This window comes from Equus quagga, unplaced genomic scaffold, assembly GCF_021613505.1.
Source record: "Equus quagga isolate Etosha38 unplaced genomic scaffold, UCLA_HA_Equagga_1.0 146_RagTag, whole genome shotgun sequence".
NCBI lineage: Eukaryota > Metazoa > Chordata > Mammalia > Perissodactyla > Equidae > Equus > Equus quagga.
The window spans coordinates 2,689,182-2,714,738 of record NW_025796728.1 but is presented as its reverse complement, the minus strand read 5'-3'; the positions used below and the strand labels follow the sequence as shown (position 1 = coordinate 2,714,738).

The 25,557-nt window shown below is 36.3% G+C and overlaps 1 protein-coding gene across 3 annotated transcripts; it reads left to right on the top strand.

The window, feature by feature from the left end:
• Nucleotides 1-462: 462 nt before the first annotated feature.
• On the top strand, nt 463-25,514 carry LOC124232949 (OCIA domain-containing protein 1). 3 transcript variants are annotated; one of them, XM_046649908.1, is made up of 9 exons: nt 463-657; nt 2,074-2,136; nt 2,556-2,636; nt 9,031-9,084; nt 16,101-16,148; nt 17,144-17,279; nt 18,181-18,356; nt 22,351-22,503; nt 25,001-25,514. In XM_046649908.1, exons 2-9 carry the CDS (start codon nt 2,079-2,081, stop codon nt 25,036-25,038), a joined length of 744 nt encoding a protein of 247 aa, XP_046505864.1. In that variant the 5' UTR covers nt 463-657; nt 2,074-2,078; the 3' UTR covers nt 25,039-25,514. The 3 variants fall into 3 exon arrangements, with proteins under 3 accessions (XP_046505864.1, XP_046505865.1, XP_046505866.1); XM_046649909.1 differs by lacking the exon at nt 463-657 and adding an exon at nt 690-820; XM_046649910.1 differs by lacking the exon at nt 463-657 and adding an exon at nt 744-766.
• The last annotated feature ends 43 nt before the right edge of the window (nt 25,515-25,557 follow it).

Below are 25,557 nucleotides of genomic sequence, written 5' to 3'. Positions count from 1 at the left end.
GACAGCCAACTGCGCATGCTTAATAATTACTTTATACTACTTAGCCTAGAGGCTCAAAGAATGAAATGAATTATGTAAAACCTAAAAACAGAGAAATCCAAGAAAAGCCGGTAACTCTCAACAAGAGGATAAAAGGGGGTTCCAGCACGGTCCTGTCAGCCGGTCACTGGAATATCAAAGTCGGCCATCAGAACAGCCTGAAACCAAGCGTCCCCCGGAGGTCCAGGGAGAGGGCGAGCGGAGTTCCCCGTCCGCAGGGGCGGCAAGCGCAGCCGCAGTGCAGCTCGCGAGCGCCGCGGCCTGGGGGGTAAACAGAGGAGGGACCAGCAGAGGAAGACCGGGCCGGCAGGCGCAGGCGCATGCCTCTGCGTCTATTCCGAAGCTGCTCGCCTTTAGACTCCGCGGGGCACGCTTGACGTCATTTCCGTCCGCAGGTGGCCAGTGCTTCCGGGTTGCGGTCATTTTGCGCCCGTATCTGGGTGACTTCTAGGCGGCCGAGTCGCTGTCCGTTCCCCACCCCCAACTCTGCTGCGGTCGTGCGCGCCTCCCGATTTCCGCGCATTTTTCCCCCTCCCTAACCCCTCTCGGGTCCCCTCCGGGCCTTCTGCCCGTGACCGCCCGGCTGGCCGTGCCACCGCCCGCCGTCGTCGTCGGGAGGTGGGTGAGGTGACGCAGACAGCCCCGTTCCGCCCCCCACCTCGCCACTCACCGCCTCAGCGCGGCCCGCCGCGATCCCGCGCCTTCCGCCATTTTCGCGTCTGTGAGGGTGGGCTGAGCGCGCTGCTGGGCTCGGGCTCCTGGGTGCCGGTGACCGGGGGAGGTGAGGGAGTGTTCCAGGGGGGTGTGGATGGGAAAAATTCATGGTGACGGGGGTGTAGGGGGGTTGTTGCAGGTGGGAGACGCGGATGTAGCGGGTGAGGGATGGAGTGCTGCAGTCGACGGTCGTAGGGCGACGAGGGTTCAGCTCAGTTTTTTTCTTTGGGATTAAGAGATTCAAATGATGTTATGTAGAGGGGCGTTGTCATTCCTGACAGTCTCTTTGTAGGGTTTCTAGGTAGGATGCTGTTGTGGGAAGTAAGAGGGTTTCATTACTCTTTACGGTTGTTTTAGGATATAAGTATGTGGTTTATTCAGCCAGCTCCATGCATCCGTGGATTCCTCTTACCCTGTCTCTTCTTTTCACTCGCTAAGGGATTGGCATGTAGTAGGCCCTCAGGGCTGTCTTACTGAGTAAGTGAACTATGGAAGGGCCCCAGTTGCTATCCTCATCGCGTAGGCCGTTTCCCGTTTTCATGTAAATTTCGTGTTTTTAAGGTGGGAATAATCATAATCCCATGTGAGCGTTCTGTAAAATAGATAATTATCTACTGTGTTGGTCTCCTAAGTCCTCTGAGGCAGAGGTTGAAAAACAAAGAAACAAAAATAAAAGTGTGTGTTTTGAAATGTTATGCATTTTTTATATCTCGTATGTTCTTCTAAGTCTCTATTTGGGGAGAGAGGGAAGTTTCGAGGATACAGAATTTGCTGTTAGCTTTACACCACAGGGAGAAGGACGTGACGTCTTTGTTATTCCATTTTTTTGGAGTACTGCTTTGTGGGAGAGGTTCTGTGTTTCCTGATGATTATCATATTTTTTAAAAATGAAAGCCCAGAAAGGACTTTTGAGATTTTTCTGCTTGTATTTTGGGGAATTATCCTAATCATTGGGCTTTCATTTTTGAAAGGATCCAAACACAGGATAATGTGAAATAAACTAGCTTCAGGAGGAAAAATATGTCTACTAAATTCTTTTGTATCTTAACTTGGTATCAGTTGATAAATACTTATAAAGCATCTGTTATTCTTTTTCAGTTAAAGGATTTAAGGTGAATAATCAGTTCCAGATTAGTTAATAAGTGTGACTTTATTATTTAACTTTTTTATGTCAAGTACCTCAAATGAAGTAGTAGTGTTTGGTAAATATTTGTTGATTGATTGTTATGTAGACTGGTAATTTTACTATGCTACATCTTGATTTACTTTGCCCTATCTTGTAATCGTTTCTAATACTTAATATAAATGTTTTTGATGCAGGAAAGATGAATGGGAGGGCTGATTTTCGAGAGCCGAATGCAGAAGTTCCGAGACCAATTCCCCGTAACTATCAATTAAGTATTTATAATTAAAGCACTTCCTGTGTAGAGAAATTTTTGCTGCCTTGAGTAACAGTAGCAGCTGGGCTGGCTTGATGGTTTTGTGACCTGTGCAGTCACACAGTGACCCACACTTGGTTTAATGATCTACAGTTGCCGTCTTGAACTTTATAATTTGTACAAGGGGTCCCAAATTTTCATTTTGTGCCAGATCCAGCACATTATATAGGTAGTGCTGACAGCAGATAATATCTCTAACTTCTTTTTGAAGTCAAATTTATTAAAAGTTTATAAGCCGTTTGTTAAATTACTTCCTTAGAAAGAAAGCCGAATGCATTTTGTTAATGTTTAGACTAAGGTAATTTTTTAGACTTAGTTTTTCCATGGACCTTTTAATGTTTGCCAATTTTCTTTGGTAAAAAGACATAGGGGCTGATTACATTCCAACAGAGGAAGAAAGAAGAGTCTTTGCAGAATGCAATGATGAAAGCTTCTGGTTCAGATGTAAGTTAAATTTTCTAAGCAACAAAATTTGACCTTTAGTATCTGAAATTATAATGACTTCATATAGCAAAAATTGCACACTTTTGGCATATTGTGGTTATTACTAAAAGAGGTTGATTAAAGAAGTAGAATTGTACACATTTTAAAGTAATAATTTCTAGAACTTTTTTCAAAACCACAATATTTTTGTTAGTAATAGTATTTACTGTGTGTACATGGATTATATAGAAACAACCCAATAAGGTTGAAAACTATCATCCTCACTTTACAGATGAAGAAATTGAGGTTTGGAGATGTTTAATGAGTTATCTAGTGTTACACAATGGGTAAGTTGTGATGTGTGGACTTGAAGCCAAGTCTGTCTGAAACAGAAGCTCATGATTTTAACTCTTACACTTTAACTGTTACATGGTAAAGACTGATTAGTTCTCATTTTATCACTGTGAAGTGTTACTACCCTACCAGCTCTTGATTTCTGACTAGAGACTTTGTACATGGAGATTTTGCTTTTTAAATACAGAGAATGTGGAAAGCAACATAAAACATAATCTTGCTTTTGAACAGAACCCTGGTGTTGCTTCACTTGATCACTGCAGTCCTTTCAGATAAGGTAATTCTCACAAAAAGGCAGGATGGAATTTTAAAAAAGGGAGAGAGTGACTTAAGTCATTAAAGAGGTTGTACGTTTCCATCAGTCGGCCTGGTATTTATGCTCATGGAGTGTAAGGTACTATGCTTGGAAGATAAGTTTTATGAGACACAGTCTTTATCCTAAAGTAATTTTATACTGTAGTTGAGTCAAAGCTAACTCATGAAACATTTTGAGAAAGATTAAGTGTATAACAGCAATAGGAATTTTAAAAAGAGATAAATTAATTGGAATTGATTTAGCTAAAAAAGACTTTATTAAACAAATGAGATTTAACAACTAGTAGGACTTTAGGTACATGAAGAATGGTGGAGGAGCATTTACAAGAAAGGAATGGTGAACAAAGGTAGAGTCTACAATAGCTTGATGGCTACTAGAGTCATGAGGTTTCACTGACTGGGGCAGAGGTCTTTTGTTGGGGGTAGAAAATAAACATACTGCAAAGGAGTTAAAGGTTTGATTCATTATGTACTGTAGGTTCTTGGGCCAAGGGAATGATATATAAATTTTTTTTTTTTTATTTTTTTTTTATTTTTTATTTTTTTAAAGATTTTATTTTTTCCTTTTTCTCCCCAAAGCCCCCTGGTACATAGTTGTGTATTCTTCGTTGTGGGTTCTTCTAGCTGTGGCATGTGGGACGCTGCCTCAGCGTGGTCTGATGAGCAGTGCCATGTCCGCGCCCAGGATTCGAACCAACGAAACACTGGGCCACCTGCAGTGGAGCGCGCGAACTTAACCACTCGGCCACGGGGCCAGCCCGATATATAAATTTTTTTGAAGAAAGATTAGTTAGCAGTGTGTAGGATGGGTTAGAAGGATGAGGAGTTGTACTTGGTGAAATCTGTTCTGAGCTTTTGGCAATAGCTCAGGTATATAGTCATTGAGGAGACAGTTGATTGTAGTGTTATTTGGACTAGAGAAGATGGGATGACAATGGAAGGTTTTTTAAAAGACACTTAATGGGATTTCTAAATAGATTGAGTAAGAAGGAATGAAGGAAATATTAACTTCAGGATATCCAGCTTAGGACGCTGACTAATGATGACATTGCCATTTGAAAGGTATAGTTTGACGTTCTTGTTCAAGGGGGGAAACAAGTTTAATTTGGACATTTGAGTATATGGTGCAACATTTGATAGTGGAAGATGTGTAAGCAAGTAGAGAGAAACAGAGGTATATGTGAGAAATTAGGGTTTGTGGTGTGGTTGTGTTAGTGAATTCACCAAGAAATTAAGTGTAGAAATAAAAGCATAAAATGGATGATAGTATTTATCATGTGGTTAATATTTAGGAATGATGGAATAAATGACAGTTTGGGTAGTACCAGGGTAAGGGAACAAGTGGTGGTAAAGAAATCAACAAAGATCAAGAAAGAACAGTTAAGAAGCTAACAGGAGCTCTGATAGAATCCTTTGCATTTTATCCTCAGTCTAATATTCAGAGACTTACAGAGGTTTCAAGCTAGAAATAACCTGAGTAAGAATTAGGTGATGACACATATCTCCAAGTGAGAATAATTTTTTTAGAGGCATAGTCATCATGGATCAAAGACTTTAAAAAATTTACATGGCTCTTGGTATGGGAATAATTTCTCAGACAACAAAATTGTACTCTGACAACAGATTTTTTATCTTCGAGGATCGCATAGAGGAGATAGAATAAAGTGATTTATTTTTAATCTGTTGACACAGGATTAAGAAAAAGGCAAGTCTGGTAGACAGGGTTTGAGGTCATTGTAGTGTTAGGCTAATGACCACATAGGTACTGTGGTGTCCAAATTTATTTCTTAGGTGATAAATTTTTGCTGCTGTACATGTTTAACATTCCAAATAGCTACAACAGCATTGTGCTAAAAGTACGTTGAAGGGCAGTGATCAGTGGGCAGGGTACCCTTGTATGCCTGTTAAAAGTAGGACCTGTGGTATATGAATAATAGAATCCTAAGTAATTCTGTGTATTAGACCAGATTAGTCACAAGTTGGACAGAAAGCATGTAATAAGGACAGGCTAAAAAAATAGCTTGTTGTATACCATGTCTGAATTACTGGGAAATTACAACAGCCAAAAAATTAATGTATTAATAAGTAGTGATTACTCTTAGAACAGAGATAACCTAGATGTTGCATATCATAATGACAGGAAAGACTAAATAATCATGCATTAGGAAATTTTTTACTTTTAACATGTATCTTCAAATATGGATATTCTGTGCAGTATGTGTGTTTACATATATTTATGTAAACGAATAACGGAATCTGTGTTACTTTGGAGAGTATCATCTAGTGCCTATTGATTTAAAAAAGTTGTGATGAAAGTAGAAATGTCTAGAAAAAGTGCTTACTATGGTAATTTTTACACATTTTGTAAGTCTGTTAAATATATTCATCTTGGTTTAAAATTAGACTTGTTGATCTAGGGGCAATTCTCTTTCTTTAAGGTAACTGTTTATTTCTACTCCAATCTACTGTTCATCTTCAAGTGTAGCTAAGCAGGCATCTTATTTCCCATTGCTTAAAATTGTGGCCCTGTGCACTGACAAAAAAACAGTTGTATCTGTGCCCAAACATACAGGCAATGAAAGAATCTACACAAAAGGGTCATTCTAATGTGTATTAAATGCTACAGTAGTTTTCAGCCTCTGGAATTACTAAAAAGGTGTATGAATTCATATTTATGTCATGTATCCATTATAGATTTTGTGAATGGTAGTTTATGCATGTATACTACTGGTTTTCAAATGAGACAGTGCAGTAAATGATAAGAGCATAGACTCTGAGGCCTGCTTGTCTGGATTCAAATCCCAGCTCCATCATGTATTAGCTGTGAGATTTTGGGTAAATTCTTAATGTCTCTATGCCTCAGTTTCTTTATCTGTAAAATGGGGATAATAATTCACCAATCTCATGGGACTATTGTGGAGATTAATTCAATTTGATTTATTACGTAAGTATTAAACTATCTTTATTAAATGGCTGTTAATATTGTGATAAATAAAAATTTCAATTCAAAACAATTGTGAATTTAGACTAGCGTTTTGCTATTGTAAGGGGAGAAGAGTTAAAGGAATTTTAGGGGCCCTTGTATTGGATATGGTTGAGACTGTAGTCATAAAGCAGAATAGCTTTTGGTCAGAAGTGTTATTGCTTTGCCTAAAGAAACATTATTTTATGAAGTAGGAGTCACGTAGTACAGTGGAAAAGGCCACTGATGTGAGAGTCAGGAGAGTTGGGTTTTGATCTAAGCTCTACCTCCAACTAACCATCTTTGTTGCTTTTAGCAACTGACTTTATCCTTTCTGGGCATTAGTTTACTCTGATTAGGGTGAAGACTAGATAATCTCTGAAGTCCCCTTTACTTTTGCCTTCTCTTTTTCTGTGACAGAATACATGATTTAGAAAGAGACCTTAGTTCTAATCCATTACCCTTGATAGCATGAAAAGAAGTTGAGATTTATGCGGACGTAGTGGTAAATGGCAGAACTAGCACTAGGATCACCTTAACCAGACTGTTACTTTTTGCATTGTACCAACTTGGCCTGAGAAAAAAGTGGCATGAAGAAAACATTGTCCGTTGTGGAGCTGGCCAGCTAACTCATTGTGTTTGTCCTTGTATGACTCTTCAGTTCTTCATGTTGAAGTTCTTGAACCAACCTGAAGGAGAAAAATGATTGCAAATTGTACAAATGCTGTAATTGAAAGGGAGTTGTCCTTTGAAAAACCTTAAATAGTAATACATGAAGGCATTCTAACCAACCATTAGAGAAACCATTTTGCCACCAAAGGTAAAATCTCTTAGTAAGTAGTAGAGCAAGGATTCAGAACGTAGGGTTTCTGCAAGTTGTGTCTGATGACAAAGCTCTACTGCCCTATTCCAGAGTTAATGGATTTTAATCATGAAATCTCTCTAATAATTCAAATGTCTTCATAATTACTTTGGTCCTTAAATTGCCCATGTATAATCTAGACCAGAGTTGAGCAAACCACAGCCGAAGAGCCAAATCAGTTTTTGTGTGGCTATGAGCTAAGAATGGTTTTTACATTTTTAAGTGGTTAAAAGAATCAAAAGAATATTTTGTTACATGTGAAAATTATATGAACTTCATATTTCTGCATCCGTAAATAAAGTTTTATTGGAGCACAGCTCTGTTCATTTGTTTATGTATTGTCGCAGTGCTTTTGCTTTAAAATAGCAGTTGAGTAGTTGGGACAGAGGCTGTGGCCCCCAAAACATAAAATATTTGCCATTTCAGCTTTTTACAGAGCGTTTCCCAACCCCTGGTCTGGAACTGACTGCAGTGTCCAGTGTGGCAGCCACATGTAGCTATTTAAGTTTAAAATAATTTACAGTTGAAAGGATACAAAGCAAAATCAGCAAAGAGAAAGGATGTGGGGTGAAGTCCAGAGAGACCAGTCACAAGCTTCCGAGAGTTCTCTCCCAGTAGAGTCACACATGAAGGACATGCTGAATCTCTCCAGTTGCATGTTGTAATAACATGTGTGAAGTGTTGTCTACCAAAGAATCTCATTAGAGACTTAGCGCTTAGGGTTTTTATTGGGGGCTGGTCACCTAGGCCCCCTCAGCCCAGCTGATAGCAAAATTCCAGACTCCTAGGAGAAAAGCAGGAATTTGGTATAAACTATTTGTACAAGTAGTCTAGGCACAGTGAGCCACTTTTCATTCAGGTAAAGTTTTGTATCAGTTTAGCAGTCCAGTTCCCAGATACCAGCCAAGGACCAACCTTGCAAGCTGGCCTTTCTAAGGAGAGCAGTCTCAGGGCTGCTATGTGAAATCACACTATCTAACTGGAAAGCACAGATGTAGACTACTCCCATTATCACAGCAAGTTCTACTGGACATTGCTGGTATAGAAAACAGTGATTTTTAAATTATGAGCCGCTTTGAGATTAGGAGATTTTGGATTTTTCACTCTGGATTAATACACGCACATATATATATGTATATATGTATGTGTATGTATATACACACACGTAATATTTTCATTTAGTTTCACAGAATTCACTGGTTTAGAAGAAGGAACGTTAGTATTTAAAATAAATGCTTTTTAATTCTTGCCCCAATCACTGTATGATTTCAGGCAAATATACCTTGTGTTTTGGTTCATGCAGTGTAATACAGAACTTAAAAATTTGAGATCTATTATAAGACAGACTTCATTAGAATCTGGAACCTACTGTTGAAGTGACTGTGTGGCCTTGAGCAAATTACTTAACATCTCTAAGCTTCTATTTCCTTATCTTTAAAAATGGTAGTAATAATACCTACATTATAGAGATACGATATAAAGTAAATGAGATAATGCACATAAGGCACTTAGCATGGTGCGTGGAATTTAGCAATTACTCAGTAATGTCTCTTATTATTTGTAATATGTTTTTTGCCTCCCTCATCCATTTTTGCCCCTTTCACTAACTTCATAAGTAACTTTTGGTTTCTATTATGTTGTTTTAATTGATGATATTAATGAATGTCTCTTTTAAGGCCTCAGTCTAGGCAGTTCTTGAATTATATCGTTTAATAATTTGTAATGGTTTCTTAAAGTGCTTGTTTTATATTTCCACTGTCTATACACAGTACAGCTTTTAAAAGTGGAAAAATTTCTTTTAAACGTCTTAATTGGGCACCATACTTCCGGGCTGGTTTTAACTGATATGCATTTACCTATCCTAATGAACTCAGACAAAATCTTCCTTTTTTGGTGTTGACAAGTTCTTTTTTCTCCTATAGCTGTGCCTTTGGCTGCAACAAGTATGTTGATTACTCAAGGACTGATTAGTAAAGGTAAGTATTTAAACTTCAAATTTATGTAGCGTTTTGGATATCATCATGTTTTTATGTCTTATTTTCCTGATGTTTAGATAAAGTAACTATGACAATGCATCATATTAAACATTATCACTGATGAATTTCTACAACCTCAGAAGAGTTATGTCTCCATGGTCCCGCTAACTCAAGTATCTTGATTTAAGAATTTGATGTCCTCCTGCACTGTAGCAACATTAACAATCTATAAGAGCAAGAAAGTAACTAAAAGCCTGCAATGGTTTACAGGGAGGCAGAGAGACAAACCTGGTCTAGGTAGGCCTCTACATTACCATCACCTAGGAGCTTGTTAGAAATGCAAATTCGTGGGCCCCATCCCAGACCTACTGAGTCACAGTCTCTGAGTGAGGGCCCCAGAATCTGTATTTTCACAAACTCCAAGTGATTCTTATATCTTATGCACTGGTTTAAAGATCAGTAGCTTCCTAGCTCTCCAGCTCCCTAACTCAGCTTTGTCGTATAATAGTGGGGAAGTAGAGATACTTTCTTTTTCCAAATTGTGTTGGCTTAAATAGTGCAGTGTATTCATATGTGGAATTGAGTTTACATTAAGTATTAAATGTATCAGTCTCTAAATCATAAAATTTAGTGATGTAAGCAATAGAAATGTTCATTACGTTTATTTTGTAAACTGTCTTCTTAGAATGAGAAGATGTCCCAGAAAAGATTGGTGACTTAGGATGGCCTCCACATATTCTAAAAACCTGTTCTTTTAACTAGCTAGCTCCTTCTAAAATGTGATTGTGATGGGAAGTCATAACCTTTTCTTTTTTTTTTTTTTTAAGATTTTATTTTTCCTTTTTCTCCCCAAAGCCCCCCGGTACATAGTTGTGTATTTTTAGTTGTGGGTCCTTGTAGTTGTGGCATTTGGGATGCCGCCTCAGCGTGGCCTGATGAGCTGTGTCATGTCTGCACCCAGGATTCAAACGGGCGAAACCCTGGGCCGCCGAAGCCGAGCGTGTGAACTTACCACTTGGCCACTGGGCCGGCCCCCAGTTTTAGCCTTTTCACATTAGCGGTATGAAATATTTAGACAGCAGTATTGACACAAATAGTTGAGAAAAGTACTTTTAGAGGAAAATGGGAGAATTTGGGAGGATAAAATTTTGTTTATTTAAAGAACTCCCAAAGAACCTCATTACAGTATACTGCCATGATGGAATCTTAAAAATGCAAGAAGTCAAGATATATATGCACTTACATGTCCTTTTGGACTAAGTTGTTTTAGACTGGGATTATTTTATAGTGTAAAACAAAAAACATTTTGGGGCTGGCCCGGTGGCATAGTGGTTAAGTTCGCATGCTCCACTTCAGAGGCCTGGGGTTTGCAAGTTCGGATCCTGAGCGCAGACCTGCACACCCACTCATCAGGCCATGCTGAGACAGCGTCCCACATACAAAATAGAGGAAGATGGGCACAGATGTTAGCTCAGGGACAGTCTTCCTCAAGCAAAAAGAGGAAGATTGGCAACAGATGTTAACTTAGAGCCGAATCTTCCTCTCTCTCACACACAAAACCCCCCAAAACAAAATCATTTTAATCACGTTACTTTTAGGGGAAAACTATGGTACAGGGAATTATGAACAGAGAAATTATAGTGTCTGATATTGTACTGCCCATTTTATCTATCTTAATCCAGTTTGTCATTTAACTAATAACAATTGGATCTAGGCATGGGGGGAATTATATAAGAGAAATGAAGAGCTATTGGTAGTTCATCTGAGGAAACAATATGAACGCAATGTTGAGGCGAATAGAGAATATAATTAAATACTTAAAAATCTATTAAGGGGGCCGGCTCCGTGGCTGAGTGGTAAGTTCGTGCGCTCCGCTTCGGCGGCCCAGGGTTTCACCGCTTTGAATCCTGGACGCGGACATGGCACCGCTCATCAGGCCATGCTGAGGCGGCATCCCACATGCCACAACTAGAAGGACCCACAACTAAGAATATACAACTAGGTACTGGGGGGCTTTGGGGAGAAAAAGGGAAAATAAAATCTAAACAAAAGCTACTAAGTGGTGTAGTAGAGACTCCAAGTGCTGTAGGTTTTCAAAGAAAGAGCTCTGTAGGGCTGCTATAATTAAGAAAAATTTTTGGAAGAACTATTTTGGAGACGAGTAGGACTTAGATTAAAGGAGTGGGAAGAATATCTCAGGAACGAGGGACCTGGTTATCAAAATAATAAGCATGGCTCTTGGGAGGGGCAGTCAGGAGACTGATGGGTAGAGTGGCAAAGTCATGCAGGGAGGAGTGAAAATGCCATTGAATAGCTAAAGTAGAACCAGGAGAAATGATCATTTTGATTAGATAGAGAGATGGTAAATTTTGGAGCTCTGGGCCTTAGGTAGAGTAGGAGACTTTGGAGAGCTTGAAGGTAAGGCAGAAGTGGTCAAAATTGAGAGGGTCAGATTGCACCTACTCATTTAAAGAGACCTTACATCTTCAACAGTAAAGTCCCACCACTGCTTGGTGGTTTTTTTCTGCCTGGCTGGAGAATGTCTTGTTCCTGCTCATAACTAATTAATACACATAACCAAACCAGACAAAGAAATTTCCTTTTTCTAATTCCAGATACATTCTGATAGGATTGTTCTCATACAGTTAGAGTGCATCCTACTGAAAACATTAGGACCTTTTACTTAGGAGACAAATTATTCTTGTAGCCAAAATTGTCGTGGATTCTTAGTCATCATTTGGTGATTAATTATTTGACTTGTCATCGATATAATAACTCTATGATTTCATTTGCAAAATTCGTGCCATGAGCAACAGCAGTGTTCCAACATCTTCCTCTGTAATTGTTCCTAATGACTGAGCCTGTAGCCTTTCAGTGGAATTCCATTTTTTAGAAAGGTTAAATTGCTGAAAGTGATTTATCCTAATTTGTGGAATAGTGTTATTTTCTATTGAGCATGTCACATGTCATCTTTATAACGTTGTTAGAGTTGTTTCAGTATTGTTGGAGTTTTGAAACTTTGAATAAAAAATACAGAAAAGAACATTGAATGATATATTACTCATGTAACTATCTCCCAGAATTAAGGGCTTTTATTATTCTTGAAATTGTATTGGAGTTTTGCTTTTTGGGGTGGAGTATTCTAATAAAAAAGTCAATCTCAAAAAAAGAGAGAAAGGCTTCAGAAAAGGAATTTAGAATCCACCAAGACATTTTGCATTTAATCAAAATGCCTGACATTTTGTGTATGCTTTCACAGCGTGTCATACCCAGCATCATGTTAGCTGCTCCCTCTTCTCATTCCTTTTCTATCAAAACATTTAAACATGCTCAGGTCTGTTCTAACTCTGCAACGCGGAAGAGAAAAATCTTCCCTCGTAGCCCTTTCCACCTGCTCTGACTGTTGCATTTGAAGCCAGACTTCATGGATGAGCATTTCTCTTTTACCCATTGAAGTCTGTGTCCTAGATTATGCGTATATTCTAAGATGTATCAAAACTTTTAAAAAGGTTACTAACACAACCTCTTTGTTGCTTAAATTCGATGAACTGTTTTTGTTTGTGACCATTATACAACTTTAACCATTCCTTCTTGAAACATTTTCTTCCTTTGGCTTTCATGAAAGCACAATCTTCCGATTTTTCTCCTATCTCAGGCAACTCCTCCATTTTTCCATATGTTTTTTGAGTGTCTGATATGTACTATACACTGTTTTTGCTATATAGCACTAAAAGACAAAAAACCATGACCACTTGGTGCTTGTATTCTAGTCTGTGTTTTCCAGAGTTCTACTTTGACTTTCAGTTTTCAGCCTATATACTATTACCCAGCAATAATATGGGCTTCAGTGACCATTTATTGCTCTGAATCCCCATGATTATCTCTAGCCTAGATAACTGCTCCAGAACCGTATTTTGCATATCTCCACATGGATGGCCGCTCCTACAGCCTCCTCAAACTGAACTCAGTTCGTCTCAAACTGAATTCATTTCTCCCCAGACCAATTCCTCCGTTTTCCCCTGTCTGAATGACATCACTATCCATCCAGGAAACTAAGGCATTATTTTTCACTTCTATCCCTTATTTACTTTGTCTACTAATTGTCTATTGTAGTTCAGCTCTTAAATATGTTTGTAAACTGTCTGCCTCCACCTGCACTGCCACTTTAATTAATGGAACCATCTATTGCCAGAAGTATTGCATTAGCCTTCAACAAGTCTGTTTGCCTCCATTCTTGCTACTTCCCTGTAGAAAACGGGCTATCTCCAGTGCCTGACAGAGGGTATAATGCACTGCTAGATACTCAAATATTTGAGTGGATGAATAGCAACTATCACACTGTGTTCTGTTTGTCTTCATTCCCTCTCTAGACTGTAAATCCTGTGAGGGTAAAGAGAGTGTCTTGTTTACTGTTACATCCCTACCTCCTAGCATGTAGTTCCTATGTGTTCTAAGTGGGCTATATAACTATTTGGTGACAGAATGAAGGAACAGCTTTTTTGTGTAAATGTATGTATTGTTTCCATCTTCCTTTTTCTCCTCCTTATCCTCTCAGTGTATAAATGAAGGAACTGGAGCTATCAGTGTGTCAGTTCTGTTTTTATAGTTTATTTACATAAAATCATACAATTAAATATTCTTTTGTGTGCCCTCTTTAAACATTGTGAGATTCATGCAGTGGTGTGCTGGAACTGGCCGGTACCAGCTCTGGAGAACTGATTGTTAAAATTTCAGGAGCTTATTATTCAGCAAGCTGGTTTTTAAGCCACTGTTAGCTTGAAATTGGGCATGGTGCAAGTATGTATGCCATGGAAATTGACATTACAAATCAGGGCTTTTTATTTGGAGACCTGGTTTATCGGCACATCTCTAGATTCCTCCACATTGTTGCGTGTAGTTGTAGATTATATATTCTCATTGCCATAGAGTTTTCCACTGTGTGAATATACCACAGCAATTTACCCATTCTATTGTACATTGACAGTTGGGTAGTTTCCACTTTTGACTATTACAAATAGTTCTGCCATGAAAACAATGTTTCTTAGTGAACATTTTGCTGGATCATAGATAATGTATATGTTCAGCTTTGGTAGATACTGCCAAACAACTGTTTGGACCAATTTACTCTCCCACTTACAATTTATCAGTAAGGTTCTATTGTCACATTATCACTAACACGTGCTATTTTTGTGTCTCTTGAATTTTAGCCATAGTGGTGAGTGAACGATGATATTGATTGCATTGTGGTTTTAATTTGCATCTCCCTGAGAGCTAATGAAGTTGAGGATCTTCTTCTTTTGTTTATAGCCTATTTGAATACCTCTTTTTTGTCACGTATGTGTTCAAGCCTGTTGTCCATTTTTCCATTGGATTGTTTTCTTTTTCCTATTGGTTTTGTGAGAGTTCTCTATCCTAAGTGTCTTTTCTCAGATATAAATATTGCAATTTTTCTCCCACTCTGATTAACTGTAGTTCTTAATGTAATAGTGTCCACTTTATCAGATCTCTTCTTTATGATGAGGGCTTTTTGTGGTCTGTTAAGATCTTTATCTATTACAAGAACATGAAGAATCTCTTATGCTTTCTTTTATGAGCATTATTTTTCATATTTAAATTTTCATGTATCTGAAGTTGGTTTTGAATATTGTGAGAGGAAGGATCAAGGCACATTTTCCCCTCTTATGGATATGTAGCTGACTCAGCACTATATTTTGAAAGGACTGTTCTTTATTCCCTGCAGTACAATGTTGCCTCTGTTATAAGTCAGATGACTGTATGTGTGGATCTGTTTCTGGACTCTCTTTTGATTTTGGTCAGTTTATTCTTATTGTACTTATAACAGACTGCCTTAATTACTGTATCTTTATCATAGGTCTTGATATCTGTTGGTAGTCAGGTCTCCAATTTTGTTCTTCAGTATTACCATGGTTATTCTTGGCTCTTTGTATTTGCACATGGTTTTTAGAATAAGCTTTTCAATTTTGGAGAAAACTTTCTGTGATTTTCATTGGGATTGCCTTGAATTTATAGGTGAATTTTTGGAGAATTGCCATATTTACAATATTCTTTCAATTCGTGAATGTGGTTTATTCTTCCATTTATTTAGCTTTCATTTCTCTCAGTAAGTTTTGTAGTTTTCAGTATAGAGATCGTTCATATTTTTTCATTAGATTACTCGTCGGTCTTTGATGTTTTTGGTGCTATAATAAATTGTACCTTTTTCAAAAGCTTGGCACTTTTTGTTTGTTCCTGGTATATAGAAATAATATATTTTTGTTTATTGACCTTGTATCAAGTGTTCTTGCTTAATTCACCTATTCTAATAGATTGTAGAATCCTTTGGATTTTCTTCATATTCTTGTTGATATTGAACTTAGTTGGTTCTCTCTTTTAAATAGCTTTAAACTTCTCTGGGGTTATAGAAAAAGCTGATGTTGGGTAATCTTTAAAGATAGTTTGTATTGATTTTACCTTATATCTTTGTGGGTTGCCTGAAGCTGCTGAGAAATAGATATATCTTACTTTACACTGCATTGCTACACTTATTACTACTTTTGCTTCCCATTAGAAGAGATCAGATGACTAACAGAAATAGTTGCCTTGTTTTTTCCCCCCCGAGGAAGATTAGCCCTGAGCTAATATCTGTTGCCAGTCTTCTTTTTTTGCTTGAGGAAGATAGCCCTGAGCTAGCATCTATGCCAGTCTTCCTCCACTTTTTATATGTGGGTTGCCGCCACAGCATGGCTGACGAGTGGTGTAGGTCCACGCCCAGGATCTGAATCTGTGAACCTGGGCTGTTGAAGTGGAGGGTGCCAAACTTAACCACTACGCCATGGGGGCAGCGCCTCCTTGTATTTTTTACCATAATTTCTGTGTCATTTTCGTATATACTTTTAAACTTGGCATAAACCTATTCTTTTACCTTAATAAAAGAGAAAACATCTTATCATAATTATGTAAATGTGTCCTTCTCTTACAGTTAGTGTAACTCGTAATATTTACTCTTTTGTCTTTAGGAATCCTTTCAAGTCATCCTAAATATGGGTCCATCCCTAAACTTATATGTAAGTATGAACACCACTAGTTTTCTTAGCTTTTCTACCTAAATAAAATAGTTTTTACCAAATGTTTTGTCTTGCTTAACTCATAGTAGTTATTTGGTTATTGCTTTGACAAATCAGTTTGTTTAAGCTTTTCATGAAGGGGTCTACTTGGATGTTTTGTTGTTAGCATTAAAAGTCATGACTTACTTGAAGCATCTTTTTCTCTTTGTAATGTAATAGAATGTTAAAATTATTTTGTAAAGATATGGTATTTGAAAATAAATTCTCTTTGTCTATGAGGAAAGAAAGTTGTTCAGATATTCTGATTAATCAAATAAAGTATTTTAAAATTAAGCTTAATAAAAAAAAAATCTCTTTTAATTTACATTTAACTTACATTTATAAGCATAACTTATTTACTTGTATATGGTTAATAGGAAAGAAGCCAAATTGCTCTAAAAAAAAAGTACCTGAGGCTTTTTCTGAATTTTTCCAAGTTAACCCCTCTTTTGTATTGGAAACAGACACATGATGCAACAAAGCTGTATTTAGGTAGCATTTCACAATTCATTATTTTAAGAGGTTTGTTGCACCTAATTTTAAAAACAATCCTATGATATTAGCTAGGCAAATGATATGATTCCCATTTAATAGGACAAGAAATAGCCTAAATCCCTGGGACTAGGCTAAAACTTTGATGTTTTGATTCCTCATTGTTATACCTTTAACTTATCTTTCCTGTCAGTATTAATAAAGTAATTAGTAAAGTAGAGTTTATTTAACTTATAGCAACTTTATTTGGGCGTATTTTATTTTGTGAAAGTGAGTTATATCCACAGAATCTTTTTCTGAACTCTGAATGTGATCTAATGTGCTCTTTTTACCATTATTTCAATAAATTTCTCTCTTCCGCACCAAAAACATTTAGAATCACATTTTGAAAAAATGTACTTTTAGAAAAGATTTTTGTCTAAAAGGGCATGTTGAGTCACACTTTGTTTGTTTTTACAAAAAAGTTGCTTGTATCATGGGATACTTTGCTGGAAAGCTTTCTTACGTGAAAACTTGCCAAGAGAAGTTCAAGAATCTTGAGAATTCCCCTCTTGGAGAAGCTTTACGATCAGGACAGGCACGACGATCTTCGCCACCTGGGTAGGCCAGATTCTGATCTTTCTTAAAGGTTTTCAAATTTAGCTAAAAAGTTCTAACTGGATATTGTCGTAATTCAGGGCCTGAAACATTGCCTAACTGAAGGACTATTGGAAACTTGCCATTGTGCTGCAAGCTAAGGCTAATTTTGTTTTAAAGTGGAGCAAGATTTATCTACGTTTGTTTTAAATATACAGTTGCATCCTGTTGGAAGTGCGTGTCCCAGAATAAGGAATTTTAATTTGGCAAACACCTTTGGTTACTCTATTTTGGACTTTTCTTTTGAATTCCCAAATTTTATCAATGCCATCACTAAATAATTTTCACCTTTTTAATCCTTGTGTTTAAAATAGTAGGGAAATTGTGTAGGTATAAGTAAATGAATCTTTCTGTCTGGATAGGTAGATAAATAATAAGATGACTAAGTAGATTTGGTAGATAAATTGTCATATCATAAATGGCAAGCAACATCAACCCCGTGAGAGCTAAGAGCTAGCATTACTTATATCTGCTTTAGCGAAACAGTGTTTATGGACTGCTAGCTGTGGAAGTAACTTGCAAATTAATATGGAAATGGATACATTTTCTATCTGGAGTACTTTTTCCCCCAAGAACTTTAAACACATTAAAATGATCTCTGAAGCCTAGTAATTAAAAAAGTGGATCTACTTTTTCTCTTCTCTATATTAAGAGAGACAATTTTTAAGTTGTGTAAGTGGGTCAGAACATATTTTTAATGTTTTTGTGGCAGAAAGAAACAGACCTCATTTTACCATTTTAAATAACTATGTTAAAATTATATGATTTCTTTAGAAAATAACTAGTTTTCATACCTTAACACACTTCTTTAAAAAGGTATAGGCAATAACTCGTGTTTCTTATACAATATGATTTTCTTTTACAGGCACTATTCTCAAAAGTCGAAATACGACTCAAATGTGAGTGGTCATTCCTCTTTTGTGACATCCCCAGCAGCAGACAACATAGAAAGGGAGATGCTTCCTCCTTATGAGCCAATTCCATTCAGTGCTTCTATGAATGAATCTACTCCCACTGGTATTACTGATCATATTGCCCAAGGTAGAAACTTCTCTTGAAATGAATTTCAGCATTTTATGGTCCAACGTATGTATAAACTTTATTTGACAACCTTTTCTGCTGGACATCACCTGTATGTTCCACCATCAGCCTAAACTCAGCCTGTTTGTTTGTTTGTTTATTCGTATCTTCATTCATTCAGCAGGTTTTGAGGTCCAGTAGGTGTGAGGCACTCTACTAGGTATAGAAGAGGTAAAGATGAATAAGACCTGGTTCTTGTCCCTAAGAACTCTCTCAGACTATTAGAAGATATAGAAATATAAGGATAAATTACTAATATGTTCCATTAATTGAAAATACTAAGTTTAGTGGAATAGCAAAGGAGAATTGATAAATTGTGCCTCAAGGAAGCTTTGTAAAGGTTACCTTTGTTAGGCTGGTCTTAAAGGCTTTCAGCTTCTTTGTCTGTAATGTTAGAAAAATAATAATTAACTGCCTTACAGAACTATTGTCAAGTGAGAAAATCCATGTGAAAATGCTTTATAAAGTTTGTGTAAATACTAGATTTGAAGATCACATAATGTAAGTGAAACTCAACTTTGGATTAAGATCTGGATTTGAATTATGATTGACATTTGCTAGCTATGTGACTTTGGGCAAGTAACTGTAATTTGTGGTCCTTCAGTTCCTGCTCTCTCAATTTGAAATGCAAATACTCTCTCTTAAAGAACTTCTGGAGTGAGATGAAATAATCAGAGGTAATGCCTGGCAAGTAATAGGCTCTCAGCAAGTGTTAGTTTCCTTCCTTCCTTTGGTCTAGTTTGCAGTGAAAGGTGTGAGGAATTAGAAAGTACAAGTCTGCAGTTCCTTATCTAAAATTGTAAAACCAAAAAAGCTTTGAAAACCAGTTTTTTTAATAAGTAACTAGTGATGAAATCTGACCTGAACTCATTTCAAACCCTGCCATAAACTGACATGTCTATTTATAATTATTTACCTTAATATGATTTTTCCTGCATTTTGTTGTAGAAATATTAAAGTGTTTGCTTATGCTTTGCTGCTCCAAGCCACTGAATAGATGGATATTAAGTAATATAAAGGCTCTATACTACAGTATTTTTCTAAAATCTGAGAAACTGCATTTGAAACATTTCTGACTCTAAGGGTGTGGATGAGGGATTGTGGACTTCATAGAGTATTCTTTGAAAATGCTTGCTTTGAAGCAAATGCAATAAGCCAGTAACTATGGGGAACAAAGTTAAAGGAACATTTGGGTTCTGTTTCTTTTGTTTAAGATGGAGATTTGAATCTATGTGTAGGTTAAAGGGAGGAGATACAGTAGAAAGAGTGAAGTTGATTATAGGTCAGTTAAGGTTCCAGAGGATGCAGAAAGGGGTCTAGGTAGGTCAGGATATAAAGTAGCCACTGGCTAAATATGGCCATTTAAATTAATTAAAGTTAAATCAGATTGAAAATTCAATTCTTTAGTTGCATTGGCAGCACTTTAAATGCTCAGTAGCCACATGTGCTAGTGGCTACCGTGTTGGACTGTGCAGATACACAACATTCTCATTGTTACAGACAATTCTACTGGACAGCTTTGCTTTGGAGCGTAAGTCAGGGAGTTGGGGATCAGGGGTGAGTGTTAGAGACAAGAGAGAATGGAAGTAAAGATGAGTAAAGAGATTCTTAAGTGGATGAAAGTTGTTGCGAATCGAATCTCTTAATCCTCGGCGGCTTCTTTTTTTTTTTCCTGAATGGTTGGAAGCAAAGACACCAATTAGTCAGAAAGGGAAGGAGGTGGGCAGATGAAGAGAGAGTGGTTAAAGCCATTATTTTATCTCCAAAGGCAGCTGTCCTTGTCCCTTACTGCATCTCTCATTTTCTCAGTCTCAAGTTCAAATCCATTCTTGTACTCTAGCTGGGCACCCACTCTTCCCTTGTAATGACTTCCATCCCTCCTTCTGTTTGCATTAGAAAATTCCATTCCATGTTATATAATTTCTTTTCCAAATAAAAGGAAACAAACAAAAAGGCCTTTGGTATCTGCCCAAAGACTACAGCAAGGCCCGTATTTTAATATATTTTATGTCCTCCACAGCAGCCATCCATTTGTCCACTGCTCTGCTTTCTCACCTGCTGCTGTAAGTCCAGGTTGCCACTCTGCTTGCCACGTGGGCCAGCAGTGGCCTCCTTTACTTTCTCCAGCTGTTGTCCTCCCTTATTACCAGGACGCCCTCTGCTTTGTTTAAGTCCTACTTGCCCTCTTTAGTTCTGCTTTCTCTTACCAGGAATTAAAAGAGTTACTAACCTTTCGAAGTAGAAAATGCTTCTTCATAGTTGTTAGGAGACTTATTATAGATAGTTTATGACAGATTTAAATCAGTGCTGTTTTACATTTTCTTATTCCTTCCAGCTCTTTATAATCTTCCCAAAGTAGTAAATTATGCTCCCTACACCATGCAGGATATCTTCATTGGGCTTTTATAAGTGGAAAAAATTCTCCCTAATTGTCTGATTTATGTTTTCATTATTTGTAGCAGAATTTCAGAATGGAAAATTTTTACTTTTGATAAGAAAAAGTATTAGACCTGGAAGGAACTTTAGAGATAGATCATCTAGTCAGACTACTCTGTGTCACAATTGAGAAAATCAAGGTTCAGAGAAGCTTAGTGATTTGCCCAATGATGTTCACTAATTGGCAGCAGAGTGGGAGTGAGAACCTAGGGTTCCTGACTAATCTAGTCTGCATGGTCTCTTTCAGAATTTTATATGGTGAAGAGAAATGAGTTTAGTAATTACTTATTACTAATGAAATGCAAAGTGGTTTTAAACCCTGTATTTTTCTTTGCATTCTTTTTTGGCAAGAAAAACTTAGATTTCACGCACGGTATACTATTAGAACTAAATAGTAGAAATTTAGATCCTGTTTGTTTTGTATCAGTGCAGTATACTTTGTAGCAAATAAAAGATTATGGATGAAAACATTTTAATACGTTATACATTATACTATACAGTTAAGTTGCTTTGAAATTTCTGATTATTCACAGGGACCTTACCATTGAGATCCAAAATAGGCCACTTAGAAAAATTGTTTTTTATAAAATTAATTAATATATTATTAAAATGATATGCCCAATTTGTATGTCTCATTAAAAACCGCTTTGAAAAATACTGCTTTTGGAGTGGTCTGTAAGACTTCTGAAGTTAGTAGTTATGAATGTCATGTTAGCAATGGTTAACATCTTTAAAAATGTGTATATGGCCTTTTTTGCTGGTAATACATTTTATATTCAATATTTGGTCCTACCAACTAATATTAAGCGTAATGACTTCCTTATTTTTACATCAGTATTTCACTATTTGATAATATGTATTCATACTTTGACTCTCTGTGGGAGAGAGAAAGAATAAATGCTGGTTCCCTGGCCGAAATTATAGTTGCCACTTTCTTCTGCCTCAGTATTGCCTCTGTTAGACCTAAGTGAAAATGATGCTGACTATAATTAAAGATTATGTTTTATACTTTTCAATAGCTGTTTTCAAGTACTTTTGTTTAAATATAAAGATGATAAAATAAATATTTTTTTTATGTAGGCTCTGATTGTAGGAACATTTAACTATGGAAATATTACTAAATGAAATCTACACTATGTCAAGTTTTGTTCAGTTGTCACTAGTAGAATATATTTCTCTTTAATTATATCAACAGTATGACTAACTTTCCAGGTTAAAACTCTAGCATTTTAATGAGTCTAGATTGTACTGGTATATATTATGATATCTGTTATTCTTCTAGCCATGGTTAGTTTTTAATTTTAGAAATAAAGCTGTATTAAAAGTGTAAGAGGAAGTAGATTTTAGTTTTATAATTACCTTGGGGAAATATAGTCCCTTTGGAATGGTGGTGGTAATTTGATCCTTTATTTCACTTTATTGTTTTTTTATTATAGGTAAGGAGCATTTAGAAAACTTAGTTGCTTTTGGATTTATTCAAATCCTTTTATCACCATTTATTAACTGTTTGTTGTTTTAGGACCTGATCCCAACCTTGAAGAAAGTCCCAAAAGAAAAAATATTACATATGAGGAATTAAGGAATAAGAACAGAGAGTCATATGAAGTAACTTTAACACATAAGACTGACCCCTCAGTCAGGCCTATGCAGGAAAGAATGCCAAAAAAAGAAGGTATGGTAGTTGAGTCTGATTCCCTTTGCTCTTTAGGATTGGAAACTGCAGAATTAGTTGCAAACATTAATTATACTAATATGTGGTTTAATTCCTCAAGCAATTAACCAAAATAACATTTTTTAAAAAGAATAGCTATTTCACAGTTATCAGTTCTTCCTTTTTTAAGGTGTTCCAAAGTCCATTTTGTGTTAGAAAATAATGAAGTCTAGATAGGAGTATGACTTAAGACAGTAAGACTAGTTTTGTAATACAGTGTAGAAATTATACTTCCATCTGACTGTTTTCTTAAAGAAGTTACCTTGGGAATTCATATCATTTTTTTAATGATGCATCTATTGCAGAAAACCAGATCTGGTGACATGAGGTTGATGATTGGGCTGTAATGCCACATAATCATGCTCAAATAATGAAATTGACTTTCTTAGATGTTTGTGAAACTGAGGTAGAGTTGTATGCTTTACAAACCAGCTTTTAGGACATTTCCAAAAGAGGAACTTAACTTTTTTTTAACAATGCTGTTGCTCTATAATTAATTATAAATTTTTAAGTCACAGTTTCTTTTAAGTCCTTTTGGAAGAGCTATACGTTACCCAAAGTAAAATTCCTGACAAGTTTACCTCTAAAGTAACAGAGCATTTTGAATAGGGGTTTGTAGCTATTTCAATATAAAATTTTGTGATATCTCTCCTGAGGAATTTTAGAGGCTGTGTCATTGTCTCAAGGTTTTCTATTTACTTCTTTAAAAATCAAAGGAAGGAATAGGTCCTCGGTACCTTGTTATGCCACAGAGATTGCAAAAATACATAAAAATCTTTAGTATTTTTTATTATGATTGTTCTTTTAGATCCAATTTTATTTCTAATTGTTAGTGGTTGCTTCGTTTAGAATTCTGTTTTCATAACAATAATGGATAATATCTGTCATATTATTGATGTAAAAAATCTGACTTTAAAGTGGATTTGTAATGAACAATACATACTTGTTAATGTTTGTCATTAAAAAAATTTAGCATTCACCGGCCGTTACTCTGTAATATGTAGACTTACTGGTACTTTGTTATGCTAATTACTTTGAGGAGTTAGACTGTAAGCTCCCATGGGGGCAGGCAGTAGTAGTTTTCTTATTTTTAGAACCTTTTCTACTGTATGTCTGCACAGTATAGTACCATGCACTGATACATCAAAAATGGAGTGTTTTGGTTGGGTCTTAGTCTATAGTAATAAAGGTTAAGAAAAGGAAATATGGTAGACTTTTGGCATTTGCTGAACTTTAACATTTGTGGTTTTGACTGAACAGTCGTAAAATTCTGTTACATGACACAGTAATGAGAAATAATGTTTTTCCTTGTAAAAAAGGAAGCTGATTTTTTTGTGCTTTATAATTTAAAGAAAAAAACAGTTATGTAATAGTTTCAGTGATTTCCTAGAATGTTTTGTTCTAAAATCTAGACAGAACAGCGTAAATTCACTGAGGCAGTATCACTTAAAGTTTTCAGCGTTAGTTTGTGTGGATTATATTTATTGATATTTATCTAATTAGAAATTAAGACTGAGAAATTTTTTAAATGTAAGCACATTATCAGTTAGCTGTCAGAGCAGTGATGTTGCCACACATTTTGTAGCTTCCAGAAAACTCTACTTTGTACACCTGAGGGAATGAAGGTAAAGAGGAAAAAGGCAAAGTATGAGGGAAAAGGGCATATAATGTCTTAGTAAATAATGAAATAGTTCTGACTCCACGGACACCCTGAAATAGTTTTGGGGAAGGGGTCCCTAGTCCATGTGTTAACTGCTTCTCTGCATGGTTGTGGAGACCTGAGTCTTCTGAAGAGTTGTAATTCACAAATAAAGGCTATGTAGAAGAGAGGCTAAAAAGAGAAGACGGAGGAGCATGTTTCAAAATCTAGTTTCATGTAAAATGCAGGAATTTTGGAAACTGTTTCCTTCTTGTACTAATATAACAGCTCATGGGAGAGAAGATTGAATTAACCACAATCTGAAGACTTGCCTGTTTCTATTTATTTTTTTCTGAAAAGCAAAATTCAAATGTTTGTTATTATTTTTTATTTCCTGGTAATTTTTTTGTATGTGTTGTAACATATACCCCGTTTACTTAGGTACTATGATAAAGTTGTAAGGCATCCAGACTTTGGGCCTAAACAGACCTGTATTCAGATTTCAGTTCTTCTGGTTTTATTAGGCTTATACCTTGGGCAAGTTACTAATCTGTTTTCTCAACCTTAAAATGAGGATTGTTTTTACTTTATAAGGTTGTTATGAGGATCAAATATTTATGTAAAGTTCTTGATAGAGTGCATTATTTTTTATGTCCAACTTCCAGTTTGCAAATATCTGGACAGCCCCTTTTTATAATGACTCATGTGCATTTATTCAAATGAGAGAGAAACGTAACTTTTCATCATAATAGCAAACTTAAAATAGTGCCTTTATTTATTACCATTTGGCATCATCAATTATTTGTGCTTTTTTCCTAGTCAAAGTAAACAAATATGGAGATACTTGGGATGAGTGAAAAATTGCATCATTGGACCTACTGAAGGAGTTTCAATATCCAACTTCATCTAGGTGGTCATGAATATCTGCATGCTCTGAGCTCAGCAGCAGTCTTCATAAACACATTTACAACTAGAACCTCGGTTTTTGTGGTTTGGCTTATTAAAATGATGTTTCAGAAACACAGAATTTAGTGTTAATATTGTGTGAATGTATTCACCTTTGGGAACTATATGAATGATGGTATTAGACCAGTTTGTGAAATTGTTTTAAGTTACAGGGCAAGGATATTCTCATAAAGCTGTCGAGATTGTAATCCTCTAGATTCAGCATATATGAACATAAATGATATCTGCATGTTGAATTGGGGTGGGTGGGGGGCAAGCATAATTTTAAGTGTTAAGCTTTACATTCAAAAATTATTAAAAAGCCTTTCTCCAGTGTTTGCTGTATTCTTTTAATGTTTATGGTAAATAAAATATAAAGGAACATGCATCTTCATTGATTTCATGATTTTATTGTTTGCAATCTATTTTTA

Bases quoted from the DNA above. Each gene is read 5' to 3' on its own strand.
- LOC124232949 (XM_046649908.1), top strand. From the start codon at position 2,079: ATGAATGGGAGGGCTGATTTTCGAGAGCCGAATGCAGAAGTTCCGAGA. The intron at 18,357-22,350 runs GTAGAAACTTCT...TTGTTGTTTTAG, and splicing joins TACTGATCATATTGCCCAAG to GACCTGATCCCAACCTTGAA. The intron at 22,504-25,000 runs GTATGGTAGTTG...CTTTTTTCCTAG, and splicing joins AAGAATGCCAAAAAAAGAAG to TCAAAGTAAACAAATATGGA.